We start from the raw sequence: 18,767 nt of genomic DNA, 5'->3' as shown, positions 1-18,767 counted from the left end.
AATAAGCATGCTTCATATGTAGTTGGAAGGAGTACACGCTGAAGCACAATTTGAAAAGTAGTATAAAAATAGTAAATGGATGTCTTTTATACAAAATCATCTCATTGCAGAATTATCTGTGACTGTGAAATTTGAAAACAACTGAAATATCCATCAATGGGGGATGTACTAATTTAAAATTGCATATAAATTGATAGTCTCTATTTTGATTATGTGAAAGGATGCTTTGCCATAAATTGCTGAGGGTAGGGGAGAAAGAGAGAGAGAGAGAGAGAGAGTGTGTGTGTGTGTGTGTGTGTGTGTGTATGTGTGTGTCAAGAAAGAGGAGAGAGAGAGAGATGAGAGAGAGAGAGAAGGGAGTTAGGGATGATACATACAAAAATTGTTAACAGAAGTTTCTTTAGAGAATGAATAGGTACTTTAATTTTCTGCTTTATATATTTTAATATGCTTAGGGTTTTGCTGCAATGTAAATTTGCTACAACTAAATTTTTTAAATTTCTTTTTGAGACAGAGTTTCGCTCTTATTGCCCAGGCTGGAGTGCAGTGACGCGATCTCGGCTCACTGCAACCGCCGCCTCCCAGGTTCAAGCGATTCTCCTGCCTCAGCCTCCCGAGTAGCTGGGATTACAGGCATATGCCACCATGCCTGGCTAATTTTTTGTATTTTTGGTAGAGATGGGGTTTCTCCATGTTGGTCAGGCTGATCTCAAACTCCCGACCTTAGGTGATCTGCCCACTTCAGCCTCCCAAAGTGCTGGGATTACAGGCGTGAACCCCCGTGGCCAGCCTAATTTTTTAAATTTCAAATTTGAGGAAAAAAGGAATAATTTGTTTACATGTTTGTCTCCCCCACTAAAAACATAAGTCAATAGAAAGCTGGAATCAAATTATATTTGGTTCATATTTGGTTTACTGTATGAATTATATTTATGCAGTGACTGACAAAAAGTAAACACTCCATTAATTTTTTAAATTAATTTTATTTTATACATTTTAAGAGTGGATGCTTTATTTAGCACATACTTCATTCCCCATAATGTTATATTTACCTGTATTTATACATTTGCCTCCCCAAGTAGAGTACAAGTTTCTTGAGGCAGATCAAATAGGGGCTCTATAAGCTCTTATCAGTTCTTTACAAGGTGTAGATTTTCCATAGGTGTTTGCTGTACTTGTTGGATGCTGAAGGATTGAAAGCCATTTTTCCTTCTTGGGCTCCAACCCCCTCACCCATATTATCTTCCTTTTCCACGGTGGGGTTTGAGTTTAGAACATACTAATGTCTCTTGTGACTTTGAAAGATTAGGACTCTAGTAATGTCTCCAAGTTAGGTTTTCAGTTGGAATAGGCACTGGAGCAGATGAAGACCTTGCTTAGGAGAGAATCCACAGCTTAAGCCTGGAAGGAAAGTTGTTTAAGAAAAAAATCTGCAAATAATTGCCATGACCTTGACCATGAAAGTCAAAATCTGATTGACTAAGTTTTCTCTTTTAGTCCTGGGGACAAGTTTATCATTTTCTAGAATTAAAATGCCAAGAGAAAAAAGATACATCTCTCCATCCAGCAACATAATAAGGCATAATGTCAGGAAAGCAGAGATAAAACATTAATGCCTTTCTTTACTATGCTATCAGTGCCAATATGGTCATCTGATTGAAGTACGGAGATAGACAACTGCAAAGCAATGCCAGCGAGAGTGAATGCACAGGCACACTTGTGAAATGCTACATTTACCTCCTTCAGCAGGGCAGGAAATACCTATCAGAAGATGAGAAGATCTCAGTTCAAACTAGCAAACAATACCATGAGTGCTTTCTTTTTCTTTTTTCTTTTTTTTGTTTTTAGACGGAGTCTTGCTCTGTCACCCAGGCTAGACCGTGAGTGCTTTTTTAAACCTCATTTTAAATCTGAAAGAAGAATGAATACAGTGGTATGCATAAGAAGTTTAGTATGAACCCATACTATATTTTGTTATCAACAAAGAAACAAGAACAAAATTGGCACCCTTTCAGTAAGCTGAGCTGAGGTATTTTCACACTGAAGGTTGTGCAGGCTTCTGGAGCCCTTGAGAACTGAGTAGGTAGGTTCAAGCAGCTATAATAAAATACCACAGACTCGGTGGCATAACAACAAATGTCTATTTCTCACAGTCTGGAGGCTGGGAAGTTTAAAATCAAGCCGCACACAGATGAGGTGTCTGGTGATGGCCTTCTTCCTGATCTGCTGAAAGCCACCTACTTGCTGCATACTCCCGTGGTAAACAGAGATCATCTCTTTTGTGTCTATTCTTGTAAGAGTGCTAATCCCATTCATGAGGACTCTACCCTCATGATCTAATTACCCGCAATGCCCCTTCTCCATAGACCATCACACTGGGACTTAGGGCTTCAACGTATACATTTTGGGTGACACCGATGAGCCAGTTATGAAAAAGGCACTGGGAGATAGGTAGGGAGATGTGCAAGGCCCTGAGGATCTGAGCCTTTGAGTCTGGAGTGCAAGTCCATTCTCACAGGTTAAGGCAGGATCCTGAACAGACATTTGTTGAGGTTTTTCTTTTTGTGTTTCACATAATTCTTTTTTTTTTTTTTTTTTTTTGAGATAGAGTCTTGCTTTGCCCAGGATGGACTGCAGTGGTGTGATCTCAGCTCACCATAGCCCAAACCTCTGGGGCTCACTCAGGTGATCCTCCCACCTCAGCCTCCTGAGCAGCTGGGATTATCAACATGTGCCACTATGCCTGGCTAATTTTTTCTTCTCATACTTCTTGTACTTGCACAGTGGAGACACACACCAATACATCACAATACAGTGTGAAGGAATGAAAGGAAATAGAATGCACTGTAGGCAGAGGTGCCAGCTAGTCTCGGCTCGGGGGACAGTGGGAAGAGCCACAGAGAAGGTGTCATTGGAGGTGCCTGGGAAACAATAGCTGTTGTTGGGTGTGGTGGCTCACACTTGTAATCTCAGCACTTTGGGAGGCCAAGGCAGGAGGGGCGCTTGAGCCCAGGAATTCAAGACCAGCCTGGGTAATGTAGTGAGACCCTGTCTCTACAAATTTTTTTTTTTTTTTTTTTTTTTAAATTAGCAAGGTGTAAGGTGCATGCCTGTGGTTCCAGCTACTCTGGAGGCCAAGCTAGGAAGATCCTTTGAGCCCGGGAGGTTGAGGCTGCAGTGAGCCGTGATTGTGCAACTGCACTCCAGCTGGGGTGATACAGCAAGAACAAGATCCTGTTTCTAAAAAAATTAAGCAAGCCAGAGGTGGTGTGAGCACAGAGAGAGGTGGGGGCAAGAAGAAGGAGACAGATTGGGATGATGAGGAAGGAGATTCAGGGCCGAGGGTGATACCAGGAGGCAGAGCCTGAGTATCACCTCCTTCCCTTCTCCAGGACCAGGTCCCTTTTAGGTGAGACAAGATGAAAAGGGTTCTTCAGCAGCTGTCTTCACAGCAACTAATTTCTGACAGGTCAGAGTTGGCATTGCTGAAATCTGGGCTTCATTTCCGAGAAGTTTCACAAGTCTGCCAGGGGAAGTCCCTGGACTTCTTGCTGCTTTCGTGTAGGGACAGGCTGTCGAAACCTCAGTGGATAAAAGACCTAGAGAATGTGCATCCCAGAAGCTAGCCAAGGATATGGGAGCAACCACCATGGACCAGAAGTCTCTCTGGGCAGGTGAGCATGCTTGGGGTTGATAATTCAGCAGGAAAGTTGGTGAGGAAGGAAGAGGTAACAGGTCTGTAGAAGAAGTAATCTTCCTCCTTTCCTGGGATTTCAGTCTTTCTGTTGACCTTAGTGTCAAAAAATTTCAAGCCAATGCAATTGTTGTAGGGGAACCACATGATCTTTCCTGAATGGGCAAGAAGGCAGCAGTAGCCAGAACCCTTTACACTGGCAGGATATTCTCAGTTTGCGCAGAGGTGCTTCTTGTCCACATTAGAACTGGAGCTAAGATAGGAAAGAGGCCAAGCTTTCTTAGTCTCTTGGTGTGTGAGCATTGTATTACGAGTCACATCTTTCATGGGCTTTGCTGTGGTTATATTTTACAACTTTTGGAGAGCTCCACGTTTCTCATCTGCAGAATGGTTTATTGAATTGCATGTTTTTTAAACTCTCCCTTTCAACTCTAAAGTTCTGATCCAAAACTCTGGCTTTTGTGGTGGCTGGGAATTGGGATGAGAGTGGGGATGAGTCTAAATGAACAAGGCTATGAGTGAACGAGGAACGTTTACCAGGAGGGGAGGGGAGGGAATATGTCTGCTGGAGGAAATAAATAATTTATTTGTGTCCATACCTCTTTCACCTTGTCTTACCCTCTCAAGCCATGAAGCACCCACTTGGCAAGAGCCTTTTGGGCTCCCTGTTGAACTTAGCTGAGCCTGGACTGACCCTTGACAGGGTAGAGCCGGTAGGGAGGCCACACTTTGCAGAAGGGCCTGGAGGCTGACCTGACAGTGGATGTGCCAAACAGAACTTCTCTGACCATTTACTTAGTGAGTGTGTGGAGAATCAGGGCCTAACCTCCCTGCCTAAAAAAACACGTGAATCATCAAGAGAGAACAGTAGAGCCCTGTTTTCCAGCCCTAAGCTCTGCAAGGGAGGAATCAGCTCCAGCAGCTGTGTCATTGAAAGTTTTCTCTCCTTTTTGGCTGCCCCTCTCTTCATTTTTGGACCTGTAAGTGTTTCAGAGTGAACAATATCCCCAGGCTGGGGGGATTGCAGTTCCCGGAGTCTTGTCCATTGGGCAAAGTTTCTACGAGCCAGGGGTCTGCTCTTTCTTTCCTTTAGGAGGATGTGTTAAGTATAGAATAATCTCACCAGTCTTCCTAGGGTAGATGTCCTATGGAGAAGAGACTGGGCATAATTTCAAACATATAAGTTTAAAGCACTACCAGGGCCAGCTCACACTGCTTACCTTGTTCTAAGAGTTAATTGTTTATACATAGTGTGACCATCTCAATTTGCCTGAGATAGTTCTGGTTCAAGCTATCATCCTAGGGAAATTATTAATAATGCTCCTTTTTACTCTTTGAAGTGTCTCATTGGACAATAAACTATATGGTCATCCTACCTATATTCAACTCCAGACTAGACTATGAGCACCTTGAGTGCAGGGAAGGCATTAACTGCATTATAATTTCCCCAGTGTCCTGAGCAATACTTAGCACAGAGCATATGATTCAATAGAATTTTTTGGATAAATGAATGAAAAAATAAATTCCCAGCTTGGAAAATGTTTCTGCCTAGGAATGTAGAGACACAAGGCGGCACCCCAGGGTTGGGGACCTCAAGGTCCTGTAAAGAAACCACAGCAGCTGTGGCTGGGGAGCCCAGATGAAGTGTGGCTCTATCTTGTATGTGAGCACACCCACATTTTCACTGCCATTATCTGGGACAACAGAACCAGGTTTGGCTCAACAGATTTCTCTTTCCACCCATCTATTGCAGGTGTAGTGGTCTTGCTGCTTCTCCAGGGAGGTAAGTAGTCCATAAGTCACTACCGCCTGGATCTCCTGGCTTGCATGCTTTCATTTTTGATGTCCAGTTTCTTTTTCTGCTACACGGTTTTTCTCTTGATTACTCTCTCTGGTTCTGCCACTCACATATTTATGAACTGAGTTTTTGTTCTCCGTATCTTTTTGTGTATCCCTTGTTCTAGTTCTTTTTCAGCCACTCTCTCTCTCACCCCTCCCCCATACCTGGCCTCAATATGTATGTGTGAATACAAACATACACAATGTTTGTATTATCTGTTTCTCCACTGATCTGTGTCATCCATCCATCCATACACACTGAATCTTAGTGCTCCATGGGTGTTTCATATGTTGATGGTATCTCTGTCTCTCAGTGTATTTTTTTTTTATTTTTTTGAGACAGGATCTCACTGTGTGGTCCAGGCTGGAGGCTGGAGTGCAGTGGTGTGACCATGGCTCACTGCAGCCTCGACCTCCCAGGCTCAAGCAATCCTCCAATCTCAGCCTCCTGAGTAGCTGAGACTATGGGCATGCACCCCTATGCTCGGCTAATTTTTAAATTTTTTGTAGCAATGGGGTTTTGCTATGTTGCCAGGGCTGGTCTTGAACTCCTGGGTTCAAGCAATCCTCCTGCCTCAGCCTCCCAAAGTGCTGGGATAACAGGTGTGAGCCACTGTGCCCAGCCTCAGTGTATTTCTTAACTGAGGTCTGGGTACTCAAGAGCCAGCACTAAAGGCCCGGGCTGAATGACCCTCAGAGGCTCTTGGAGGAATGAGCAAATGATGCAATGGCTGTCTTGGGGAGAAAGTTGTGGCTTTCTGGGCTCTAAGGCAACAGCACTAGAGTTTCATTGGCTCTCTTCACTCTACTCCAGGATCTGCCTACAAACTGGTTTGCTACTTTACCAACTGGTCCCAGGACCGGCAGGAACCAGGAAAATTCACCCCTGAGAATATTGACCCCTTCCTATGCTCTCATCTCATCTACTCATTTGCCAGCATTGAGAACAACAAGGTTATCATCAAGGACAAGAGTGAAGTGATGCTCTATCAGACCATCAACAGTCTCAAAACCAAGTCAGTAAGATGGGGGTGGAAGCATCCTGCATGGATTTTAGAGGAGGGAAGCTGGTCTTAAGCTGAGCCTAAGACATACTATCTCATTCATTCATTCATTCATTCCTATGTATTTCTCTGGGTGTATTTCTGATCCTAACTGTTCTCTCCAGTGCTTCATCCCTTCACTGAACTTTGCTTTGGTTCAAACAGCCAGGCCCTAATTGTCCACATTCTCTACACTTAAGAACTTTGTTCTTTAGACAAAGTCTTTCCTGGCAGCCAGAAGATAAATAATCATCTTATTCTTCTACTTCAGGAATCCCAAACTGAAAATTCTCTTGTCCATTGGAGGGTACCTGTTTGGTTCCAAAGGGTAAGACTACATCTTTATTTTTTGTTCATTTCCCCATGTAATTTTTGATCATCATCATTTTTCCTCCTCTTGAGAAGAGATATTAAACTAGGCTTTAAGAGGTTTTCCCTTGGCCAGGTGGCAAAACCGATTTGAGTTTTATCATAAGCAGAGGCACAGCATTAAGTTTCCTGGGGTCCTTGAAGGAATTCTTCTGGAGCTTAATACAAGCCCAGACACTCAAGGCTTGAGAGAAAGTGGGCCATGAACAATATTCAGAAAATTCTTAATTATTTACATGAATGTTTTTCACTTTATGGATTATAGAGATCCTTTTAATTGGAAAGTGCAATGTTTTTTAATCACTTGAGGGTTTGACTTTGCACCCTGCTGTGGGTTGGATGGTTTGCTTCCACTTAGAAGCCCCACCGTGGCCCATAGCAGTCAGTGGACTACAATGTCTGGGATCATGGCTGTGCAGCCAGATGGCCTGAGCACCATCAGAGCAGCAGAGGAAACAATCAGTTCTGCTTTGCTTAAAATCAAAATAGCTATTGATACAAAGCACACATTCTAAATAATATTTTCTATTTACACGGAAATGATATCTCATTTACATCAAGAGCTAAATGAAAATACATAAGGATAAATATGACATTTTTTCCATCTTCAACTACAGTTTATCTAATTTTGAATTTCTTCTGCTTTATTATTTAAAGTGCTAACATCTTAAAAAGTCCAGAGATCTTAAACTTGGCTGGGAGAGTCTTGGAGTTTTTATAGAAATCTGATAGTACAACTTGTGCAACCTGTCAGTAGTCAGTTACAGCCAGAGTAGGCAGAGAGAAGAAGTAGTGTTAGAAGACCTATTTAGACTTCTGCACACAGAAAGAAGGAAGAAAGATCAGGCTACCTAACTTTTTTGGTTCTGTGTTAACTCCTCCGTGAACACCCTTCAATATGAATGAGCTTCCATGGCACCCATCCTTCTAATTCTCAAATTTTCTCCCCTTCCTAATACTTGCTTAGGTGTTGATGCAAATAAAAATGTCTTCATTTATTCATTCATTCTTGTATTCATTCATTCAGTAAATAATTGTTTGCCAGTTTAGTGATTAAAAGTAGAATTTTGGAGATAGATGTGTTTGGATTGGATTTCCCTTTAGATGCATGCAAGCTGTGTGACTTTGGTCAAGTTCTTTACGTCTGTATGCCGCAGTTTTCTTTAACTATACAATAAGAAAAATAACAACAGAATTTACCTCAGGGTGATGTTGTAAAGGCAGGCAATGCGAGCAAACTGTTTAGCATAGTGCCCCCGTGCAATAAGGGCTCAATGGTTGCAGTAATCATTGTTACATGATTATTGTTGTTATTATTAGGTAAATGCCAGGCTTTGTGCCAGGTGCTGTGCAGAATAATTATATACGTGTAATATACAAACTTGCTTCTAAGGAACAAATTAGTAAATTTCTATTGAATGGGCATCTCTCCTAAAATTGGAGGCACGGGCCCGGAGGCTCAGGTGCAATGGCTTTCTAATCATTGTAAGCACTTTCAAATGCAAGAGAAAATCTGGAAAACTATTTCCACTGTAGTTTTCTGATATCAGGCCAGTTTCTTGCTATCTCTTCCACTTCGAAGATGAGATACATGCAGGAATAAAAATCTCAATTTAATACTGAGTAAAACAAAATTAATTCAAGGCTCTAAGAAAGCCTGGGGGTGGGAGGTATTGTAAGAGGTGAAAAGTGACACAACTTAAAGGTTATGTCCTCAGGAAAATATCAGTATCTCTTCTACAGCTTTGGGTTTTAAATGCTATTGGTGCCCTTGGTGTGGGCATCTGAGAATCAACTTCATGGCTTCAGAATTCTAGTTCAGATGAAGCCCTTGAGGAGCTGCTGATTTCAAGTCCTATTTTCATCAGAAATCCTGGGGTTGGGGAGATCTGCCTATTTGTGGCAGATCTGCCTATTTGTGGGAGTGTGTTGCCTATTTGTGACCGGGATGCTGGTTTGGGGACCATGAAGTCACTGGAGTCTAGTTCTTTTTCCTGGAACTTCCCTAAATGTTACCCCCTTGAGGCACATGAAGCAGGATTAGTACCCTCAGTCCCAATTTAGAGGTGGCCAGACTGGAACCCAGAGAGCGTGTTAATGACAAAGTGGCCATCAATCAGAAAGGACTCTGACCTGGGACTTGAATCTAGTTTTCCTGACCCTAAGCCCACCACATTGCAAACTGCTTTTCAAGGGTGTAAAGTGTTAAAGAAAACCAAAGCTGGACAGTATTTAAAGCAGTAAAACAGATTTTATTCAGGAAATATTGAAACGGGGAAAAAGACCTCAGTATAGTACTGGGTTCTATTCCAAAGGCAGCAAAGGCAAGTGAGGAAATATAGCCAAAGAGCACACTGGGGGCAATCAGCGGATGGAAAATCATAAAGAGGAAACATTGGGGTAGGGGTATTCTTGCTAAACTGATTCAACAGGATTCCTGCCAAAGGATGCCAGAGTGATGAGATACCACCTGGGGGATGGCAGGGGGTGAGTGATCAGGTACCAGGGCTGGGGGTTTCTCGCTAAACTGACCTGGCAGGACTTTTGCTAGAATCGGACACTGCAAAGACAGACACAGAAGCCCAAGGTTGAGGTACAGTTGAGAAGAGGGCTCAGAGAAGCCTACCTAAGTTTGGTCAAGGTAAGAGTCTTTGTCAAAGGCAGCTCCGTTACCCTTAGGAAGGTCTGCAGAGAACCCAGTCTTCCTTTACCTGGCCGGATCAATGTTCTGGCCCAACAATCCTTCTTCTCTCATCTGTTCCAAAAGGGGAAAGCATTAGAATATACAAATTGTAAATGAATATTGGGGAAGAGAAGACTGCTCAGGATTTCTGTGAAAAATGTGTTACACTACAGGTGTTACTTGTTCTTTCCAAAAAGACACTTGTATTGCTTCTTTCCAGGTTCCACCCCATGGTGGATTCTTCTACATCACGCTTGGAATTTGTTAACTCCGTAATCCTGTTTCTAAGGAACCATAACTTTGATGGACTGGATGTAAGCTGGATCTACCCAGATCAGAAAGGAAACACTCATTTCACTGTGCTGATTCGTGTAAGTCAGATGCCATGGTATACTCAGTACTCTGATATCCAGAATCCACAGCCACATTGGGAGACAAAAATGAAACGATTGAGTCTGGTGGGAAGACACAGCCCCAGCCTTTCTGAAGCGCCCACTAATGAGAGAAAAGCCCCGGTTCCTATTTTAAGGAGGGAACAATATGAAACAATGGAGCCCCCTTGTACATTTATTTTGATGTTCTTCTTTTTGATGAAGAACATCAAAATAAAGCAACATCCATATAAAAGAGTGTGTAGCCATAGGATTTCCTGAGTACTGAGGTAGCCTCATAGAAGATCTATCAGATAGATCCAAAAATCTATCAGGTAGTAACCAAGATAGTTATTCTTGGGTACAGTGAGGCTGGGGTCCTCCTGCCTAATGTGAAAACTTCCTGAGCAGATATAGGCATAGGGCATCCCCTTGTGGGATGGGGAGGAAAGGGTTGATCTTTTGCATCTAATGTGGTTCTAGAATCCTCATAGATTCCAGGCAAGAAGCTTAGCGCTGTACTCTAGGAAGGGGAATCTAACACCTTGTTTCCTTGTTTTTCCTAGGAGTTAGCAGAAGCCTTTCAGAAGGACTTCACAAAATCCACCAAGGAAAGGCTTCTCTTGACTGCAGGCGTATCTGCAGGGAGGCAAATGATTGATAACAGCTATCAAGTTGAGAAACTGGCAAAGTGAGTACATCAGAGCAACTTCCCATCCCTCTGCTTCCAATTTGGTCCATGCAAATGATGCATCAGCGTGTTTGAGGGATGAGGGGAGGAGGAAGAGAGAGAAGGTCATTGTCCTAACCCTGCATCATTCAGCCAGGAACAACATATTTACAGACTTTCAATCCTTCTAGCAGCATCATTCAAAGCCAAAACAATTACTTACAATTGTTTCTACCACTGCTTGTCACAAAATCTCTCTCTTTGCTTTTGGCACTTTAGAGATCTGGATTTCATCAACCTCCTGTCCTTTGACTTCCATGGGTCTTGGGAAAAGCCCCTTATCACTGGCCACAACAGCCCTCTGAGCAAGGGGTGGCAGGACAGAGGGCCAAGCTCCTACTACAATGTGGTGAGTAGGCCAGGGGAACCTCAGGGGTACTGGCTGTGGGGGTGGGGCCGGGGAGAGTCCAGCATGTCTAGAGTTACTTCTGTCTTGAACTGAGGGAGAGCTATGGGACCAAGAGGGAATTGGGTAGCCCCAGGAGCAAGTGAGTGCAGGAGAAGTGCTTTGACCAGGCACCAATGAAATGTCACCTGGAAAATGTCAGAAGTGCTGATAGCTAAAGTGCCCTAAGCTCTGTCTCTGGCTCAGAGTGTCCCCCATCCCAGTCTTCTCTGGATTCTCCATCTTTGATACATTTCTTGGCATCTACACAGGAGAACAGAACTTGTACCTTCCTGTGTCCATCTACATTCCCTATTTAATTCTATCTTTAAAACAACCCCATGAGGTCAGCTGGGTAGGAAGTGTTACTCCCACTTCACAGATGATGAAACAGAAGCTCGGCAGATTCCATTGACTCTTCAAGGTCATGTGATGTGAAGGTCCTGGTGGTGGGAAATGAAAAGTAAAAAAAAAAAAATGTTGTTGATGTTGTTCTGGAACATAACGTATCCAGCCAATGGGTTCTCCTTGCCCAGTGATTTATCAAGATAGGAGAACTGCAATAGAGAAAGAGTTTAAGTCATGCAAAATCAGCTGTGTGGGAGACTGGAATTTTATTATTACTCAAATCAGTCTTCCTGGAAATTCAGGGATCAGGGTTTTTAAGGATACTTTTGTGGATGGGGGGGTCAGAAAGTGGGGAGTGCTGATTGGTCAGGTTGAAGATGAAATCATAAGGATTAAAAGTGGGTTTTTCTTGCTGTCTTTTGTTCTTGGTTGAGAATCACAGAACTGGTTGAGCCAGATTCCTGGGTCTGGGTGGTGTCAGCTGGTGCATCAGAATGCAAGATCTGCAAAATATCTCAAGCACTGATCTTAGGTTTTGCAACAGTGGTGCTATTCCCAGCTGCAGTTTGGGGAGGCTTAGAATCTTGCAGCCTTTGGCCGCATGACTCCTAAACCATAACTTCTAATCTCATGGCTAATTTGTTAGTTCTACAAAAGCAGACTGGTCTCTAGGCAAGAAGAGAGTTTGTTTCCAAAAAGGGCTGTTAATCATCTTTGTTTCAAAGCTAACCTATAGACTAAATTCCTTCCAAATTGAGATGGCTTACACCCAGGAATGAACAAGGACAGCTTGGAGGTTACAAGCAAGATGGAGTCGGTTAGGCCAGATCTCTTTCACTGTCATAATTTTCTCAGTTACAATTTTTGCAAAGTCTGTTTCATATATATGGATGTATATTCCTAAAATTCTGGGAGAAAAAATATCTGTGTTGCATGTTTCCAGGCCTTCATATTCAAAGTCACAAAATGGATCAGTCCAGAGCTAGATATGATTTCTGGTTGGGGTTGTCTAGGCCTTCATGTGGCTAAATCACATCAGCCTCCTTCACTCCTTCCTCTCTATCAGTTATCTTTAAGAATGAGGAGACATATCTTTGTCTTCTCTAACCCTTTATTTTGTTCTGAGAGCAGGAAAGCCAAAATTAGCCTCTTACCTCCCAATCTGTCTATAAACCAAAAATAAAATTCTAAGCCCCCCAAACATCTGAACAAATCCTTCCTCTTGGCCAAGGGCATTCAAAGTTAATCTGAAAAATTAATTCAGGTCATGATGGGAAGTTGGGTGTCAGACATGCCTCACAGCTGACCAGCATTAACATCAATACAGAGACCTTAAGACTGACAGAAGAGAGTTTCTAAGTCTGATGAGAAACATTTACAGTCTAGTCTTTCTGAAGCCTGCTACCTGGAGGCTTTATTTGCATGATAAAACCTTGGTCTCTACACCACTTATCATAACCCAGACATTCCTTTCTATTGACTCTAGGCCTTTACATAATAACTCTTTCAAACAATTGCCAATCAAAAGATCTTTGAATTCACCTATGACCTGGAAGCTGCAGCTTCTAGTTGTCCTGTGTTTCTGGAGTGAACCAATGTACATCTTACATGTATTGATTGATGTCTTATGTTTCCCTGAAATGTATGAAATCGAGCTGTAGCCTGACCACCTTGGGCACATGTCCTCAGGATCTCTTGAGAGCTGTGTCATGGGCCATTCATCATTCATATTTGGCTCAGAATAAATCTCTTCAAATATTTTACAGAGTTTGACTCTTTATGTTGATATGTCCCATTGGGTCCAAGGTCATTGTGAGGCCTCATGGACTAGGAATCTGACAGCCACCTTTGTCAGTATTCACAATGAGCCATTGTGTAGACAAGTTCCACAGGGATTTTGAGTTGACTCAAAAAGGAAAGGAAGATGGTGACAACCTTGATTTCATGTATTCTAGGTTTGTTGACTGATTTCTTTTGTGATCCAGTGTCTAGTTCCTTTCAGAGATTAGAAAAAGTTGCATAAGCGTCTTGCTGCTAAAGAGCATACATATGTGCATTAGAACAAGCACTCTGGTCTGGGGGGTCTGGTCTGGGGGGTCTGGTCTGTTCACACTCGGATGTAGAAAAGAAACCAGGCAGTCACCTCTGTGAAGTTTGGGATAGAGGCTAAAAAATGTCTAATGCCTTTCTTTCCCCACACTCTGAGCCTCCATCTCTCTTCCCATTCTAGGAATATGCTGTGGGGTACTGGATACGTAAGGGAATGCCCTCAGAGAAGGTGGTCATGGGCATCCCCACATATGGGCACTCCTTCACACTGGCCTCTGCAGAAACCACCGTGGGAGCCCCTGCCTCTGGCCCTGGAGCTGCTGGACCCATCACAGAGTCTTCAGGTTTCCTGGCCTATTATGAGGTACCTGGAAACCCCCTGTACCCTCAGCTCCCTGCCGTGTCTGGGTAGATGTTCCATCTTCAATTTGACAGCAGAGTAAAGCATCCTGAGTGTTGTGAAGGGGAAATGGCAGAGTACTACTGAACATGTGAGGGGATCTCCTAACTCTAGGTTGGGAGAGGGTCAGGGAATGCTTCCTGGAGGAAGTGAAAAAAGCTGAACTCTGAAGAGGAGATGGAGCTAGCCAGGAATGGGGATAGGCAGAGGAGGGTATGAGAAATTGAAAAAGGAAGACTACCCCAAGTTCTTGATTTGAGCAGCTAAGTGGATGGCAATGCCATTTACAGAGATAGGGAAGACTGGAGGGAGAACAGAGTAGACACTGGTCCTGCTCATGAGATCAGTTTTGGATGTTCTGAGTGTGAAGAGGCTGTGGGACATATAGATAACATGTGAGTCATTGAATATATGGGTTTGGATCACAGCAGGCCAGTCTGCACTAGAGAGGTAGATTCAAAAATATCAGCATAAAGCTGGTACCTGAAGCCAAACCATACAGTGAGAAGTGAATGAGGCCCCAGACAAACCCAAAAACCTCCTACACCTGAGGGACATGCAGAGGAAGGGAAACATATTAAGGTAACTGGAAAGGAACTACAAGAGGGATAGGAGGAACCCACCCGGACCTGTGCCAAAGACCTTAGAGAAGTAGGTGTTTCAAAAAGGAGGGAGTGGTCAAATGTGTCAAATTCTGTGCAGATGTCAGATAGATCACAGGGATAACAAAATCGTTCAGCTAATTATACCATCATTCCTCTCTGCCCTCCAATCTGGGAAATTTATTTAAAAAGCATAGGGGAAGATATAAATCTAGCAATAGGTCAACCAACAGAAACTCTTTGGACACTCCCATATCCCAAACACTGGGTACTGTGAAAGCTAGAAATAAGTAATTATCCATCCTTGTCTCTAAAGGGGTTATTGTCAAGGTGGAAAGAATGTGAAATACAGACATAGCTAGTTAAACAAGAGTTCAAAAACAAGATTACTATAACATTTAATAAAATCAGAGAGGTATTGTAAAACAATATGGGATTCAATGACCAATGAATGGTGTAGAGTGACATGAGATCAGAGATGGGTGACTGGGGAAGGCTCCATGGAAGAGGATAAGTTTATGCTGGGCCTTGAAGGATGAGTAGAAATTTGATCAGGTAGAGAAAAAATATCATTCTATATCCTGGTCTATCTTTGGAGTCCCAGCCTGACCTCTCATTGCGAGTGTGGACATGCCATCGGCCCATGCTGAATGACTTGGCACCCACCAAGGTACCCATTCAGTGTAATGCTCAATTTTTCCCTTCCTCTTACACATAGGAATGATTGACACATCATCAATTCAATTGGCAACAAGAATGGGACATGGGTCATCGTGAGAGTCCTCAATGAATCTCAGGGTGCCTGATAGATAGGAGGTGGGAGAGAGGCTGACCCATCCTTGGGTACTTCTAGGTTGATAGCAATAAGACTCTTAATATAAGGGAGAAGAGAGGTCATTGCTCAGAATCTCCTGGTAGGGTTATAATATCAACCACTAGATATGCACTTCCCATCTCATGGAAAGTTTGATTTGATTGTTCAGTTCATGACTCTAGGTCATTATAACTTTGACAGGTTGATATTTGCTTAAATATTCAACTTTCATTTTCTGCCCTCATTGTAGTAAGCATGAATGTAGTTCATCCAAAAAGAGTAATCCAAAATGGATTTTCTATGTGATGTTGAAATGCATTCTTAATTGAAGATTTATCTTTTTTAGAGCTCTTCCTTATGCTAACAGAAAGAATGTAGCTAATGATAGAAGGGGAGCCCCAGGACAGGGCATATTGGGAATGGGATGAGACAGAGGGGGAGTAATGAGATTTAAGTGGAGATGCTACAAGATGAGGAATAGTGGTGATGGTCATGATAATACTTCACTTTAGAAGTAGAGCACTTTACTGTTTTCAAAAAAATTTTTTAATGTGTATTAGTTCATTTGATCCTAACAACAACACTGTAAGGTAGATATGTTGAAAGCATTATTATAATTATTTCCATTTTGCAAATGAAGAAATTGGAAGATTTATTGGTCGGTGCTGGGGTCTGATCTGGAACTCAAGTATTTTCTGATTTCTAGTTGCTGTGTCTCCTCCTGATGAGACTTTAGCACAGACACTTCTTAGTGGTTCACCTTGGAACACCCACTTCATATGATTTATGTGGTCATTTCTCTCATTGTTTGATCCTTGGGATAAAGGTTCTGATATTTTCCCCAAGTCCCTAGTGGCTCACCTGCCCGGTCTACCCCAACCAAGTTTCAAGAATAACCCATTACTGACCCTCTTGTTTCCCTTTCCCCTGCCAGATCTGCCAGTTCCTGAAAGGAGCCAAGATCACGAGGCTCCAGGATCAGCAGGTTCCCTATGCAGTCAAGGGGAACCAGTGGGTGGGCTATGATGATGTGGAGAGTATGGAGACCAAGGTAGGTGGGCAACAGGCAGATACCCTTTTAGGTGGGGAATGGTGATATGTAGTAAAATGCCTGAATACTCTATGTTGAAAGAGAGAAACTTCTGAGGCCCCAGACCCTAGGATGGGATCCAGCAGCCTCTATAGCTCAAGTCTGTAGTGACTCTGTGTCATACCTGCGAGCAGCTGTGGTACAGGTAGAAGAGTTGGAAAGGATGAAAAAAGAGTTGAGAATAAGTAAGTTTATTCTGATAAGAGAGGAGTGGAGAGAAGAGAAAGGCAAGGATAAGGGAGAGGGAATAAAGGAGACATTGGTGTCTGTATAGCTAATCTACTTTGTTAGTTATCTCAGGACAAACTGTTCAGTCCTTCTCATGACTTACCTATCTAGGAGGCTCCAGATTCCTGAGCCTACCAGTTCTTAGACCTTGGTAAGACATTTGTGGTCCTTTCAGGGTTAGGGCAAAAAGGAGGCTTGAGTGTAATTGACAATGCTGGCCACTTGTCTTGTTAAGGGCTTCCTAGTTTCTTCTCTTATTATGGAGAGTTTTCTCAGCCTCTAAGAATGCCGGACCTTGAGTGTCGTGACTCAAGTCAGAATGAGAGGCGGCTAATGCTGATTTGGTGGCTCTCTCTCCCTGAGCAATCTTAACCCCTCAGGGAGTCTCTAACTCCAGAAAACCAGTTAGTCTACTGCTGTATTCTAAGCTCAGACCCTCATCTGAACCTGATATGGTCCTGGGCATTTAGGGGCCACCCTTCTAATCTCTGTGTGTCCTTCTGTGTCTCCCATAGGTTCAGTTCTTGAAGAATTTAAACCTGGGAGGAGCCATGATCTGGTCTATTGATATGGATGACTTCACTGGCAAATCCTGCAACCAGGGCCCTTACCCTCTTGTCCAAGCAGTCAAGAGAAGCCTTGGCTCCCTGTGAAGGTAACAGTCCAGGCTGGAGCTGGGAGTGGGCAGAGAGCTGGGCAGAACAGGGCACAGGAGACTGGGGGAGATCATCTTCACATATTTGGACTAATCCTTTCTCATGCTCCTTTGGCTCTTCTGCCATGTTTTCTTAGCAATTAGGCTGGTTCTGCCCTTTTCATAGGCTTCCCATAGACTTTTAAAATAATAATAATAATATTGATACATTTTGTCTACCATTTATTGAGCATCGTATGAGCTAAGGACTTTCATTATGTATATAAAAGGGATAAATATTGACTCCACCACAATTCTTGGTTACAAAATCATCAGCCTGTCTTAATTTTCTAAATCACAATAAATCTGACTGTATGCCATCAATTCACTGGACTGATGATAATTTCCATCTCAGTCATTACCTGATGCTCTTTTCCCCCACCCACAGTTGATCTTACTTAGTCTAGACATTTGGGAGCTCCCATGGTCATTATTGGTACGCCTTTACCCAAACCTCCCTATTACCTTGAAGGTCAGTGGCTTTGCTGCTGCTCCATCCCTGGGCCCCCAGTTCCCTAGGTGTGTTGTGTATCCTCCTGTGCAGATGAAGGCTGTTGCTGACCAACCAGTTATGCTGTGATACATTGGTTCTAGGGCAGAGGGTGGAGAAGCAGGGCGCTGGGGCTCACTGCAGACAGACAACTAAAAGGGACTGGCTCTGCTATCCTGGCAAAGGGCCTAGAACCATTTGAAAACTCCTAATTAGATGATTGGGTAGCAGCCTTCCAACTCTGAGCATCCATTGTTTAGTAACTTAACTTAGGCCTCAGTTTACTGAGTTGGGCTTTGAAATATTTTTCCTTTTGTTTCCAGGATTAACTTACAGAGAAGCAGTCAAGGTGACCTTGCTGCCTGGGGCCTGCTCTCTCCCAGGAATTCTCATGTGGGATTCCCCTTGCCAGGCTGGCCTTTGGATCTCTCTTCCAAGCCTTTCCTGACTTCCTCTTAGATCATGGATTGGACCTGGTTTTGTTTTCCTGCAGCTGTTGACTTGTTGCCCTGAAGTACAATAAAAAAAAATTCATTTTGCTCTAGTAAGTATGACCTCGTTTGTTCAGTCCTTGACCCTGTGATATCAGGTTGTTCTGTCCCTACTATTTATGGGGTCCAGAGCTAGGGTGAAAACGAAGGTTTGCATATCATGTTGAAATATTAAAAACAGCTAACATGCTGTTAAAATATGACTTATCCTCCAACATTCACACATACAACTTTGCAACCACCTAGAAGATCAGAACCTGAAAATTTAAAATTCTCAGGCTCCTTGGAATACCACACCAGAATTCCCATCTTTGCCTCTGTCTCTCACAGTAGAAGCCTCATGGGCATACTTGTGGTCATTGTAGGCTTTGTATCCAAGCTTCATCTGCACTCTACCCTCTACCCTCAACCTCCAACACACAAACCCACCCACAAACACATACACCC

General features: G+C 43.1%; 1 protein-coding gene across 1 annotated transcript; it reads left to right on the top strand.

Moving 5' to 3' along the window:
• The first annotated feature begins 3,596 nt into the window (after positions 1–3,596).
• On the top strand, positions 3,597–18,377 carry CHI3L2 (chitinase 3 like 2). Its single transcript, XM_032155028.2, has 11 exons — positions 3,597–3,674; positions 5,448–5,477; positions 6,348–6,549; positions 6,848–6,904; positions 9,849–9,999; positions 10,566–10,690; positions 10,949–11,078; positions 13,693–13,875; positions 16,262–16,378; positions 17,161–17,300; positions 18,153–18,377. The coding sequence occupies exons 1-10, from the start codon at positions 3,635–3,637 to the stop codon at positions 17,296–17,298; spliced, it is 1,173 nt and encodes a 390-aa protein (XP_032010919.1). The 5' UTR covers positions 3,597–3,634; the 3' UTR covers positions 17,299–17,300; positions 18,153–18,377.
• Positions 18,378–18,767: the final 390 nt, after the last annotated feature.

This window comes from Hylobates moloch, unplaced genomic scaffold (genome assembly GCF_009828535.3).
Source record: "Hylobates moloch isolate HMO894 unplaced genomic scaffold, HMol_V3 SCAFFOLD_5, whole genome shotgun sequence".
Lineage (NCBI taxonomy): Eukaryota > Metazoa > Chordata > Mammalia > Primates > Hylobatidae > Hylobates > Hylobates moloch.
The sequence above is the reverse complement of the archived record's forward strand: the minus strand, read 5'-3'. Positions and strand labels throughout refer to the sequence as shown.

What these genes read in the sequence shown, in the direction of transcription:
- CHI3L2 (XM_032155028.2), top strand. Translation starts at nt 3,635, where the DNA reads ATGGGAGCAACCACCATGGACCAGAAGTCTCTCTGGGCAG. An exon ending in ATCAACAGTCTCAAAACCAA is followed by an intron (nt 6,550 to 6,847) that starts GTCAGTAAGATG and finishes CTTCTACTTCAG; the next exon opens with GAATCCCAAACTGAAAATTC. An exon ending in CAAGTTGAGAAACTGGCAAA is followed by an intron (nt 10,691 to 10,948) that starts GTGAGTACATCA and finishes TTGGCACTTTAG; the next exon opens with AGATCTGGATTTCATCAACC.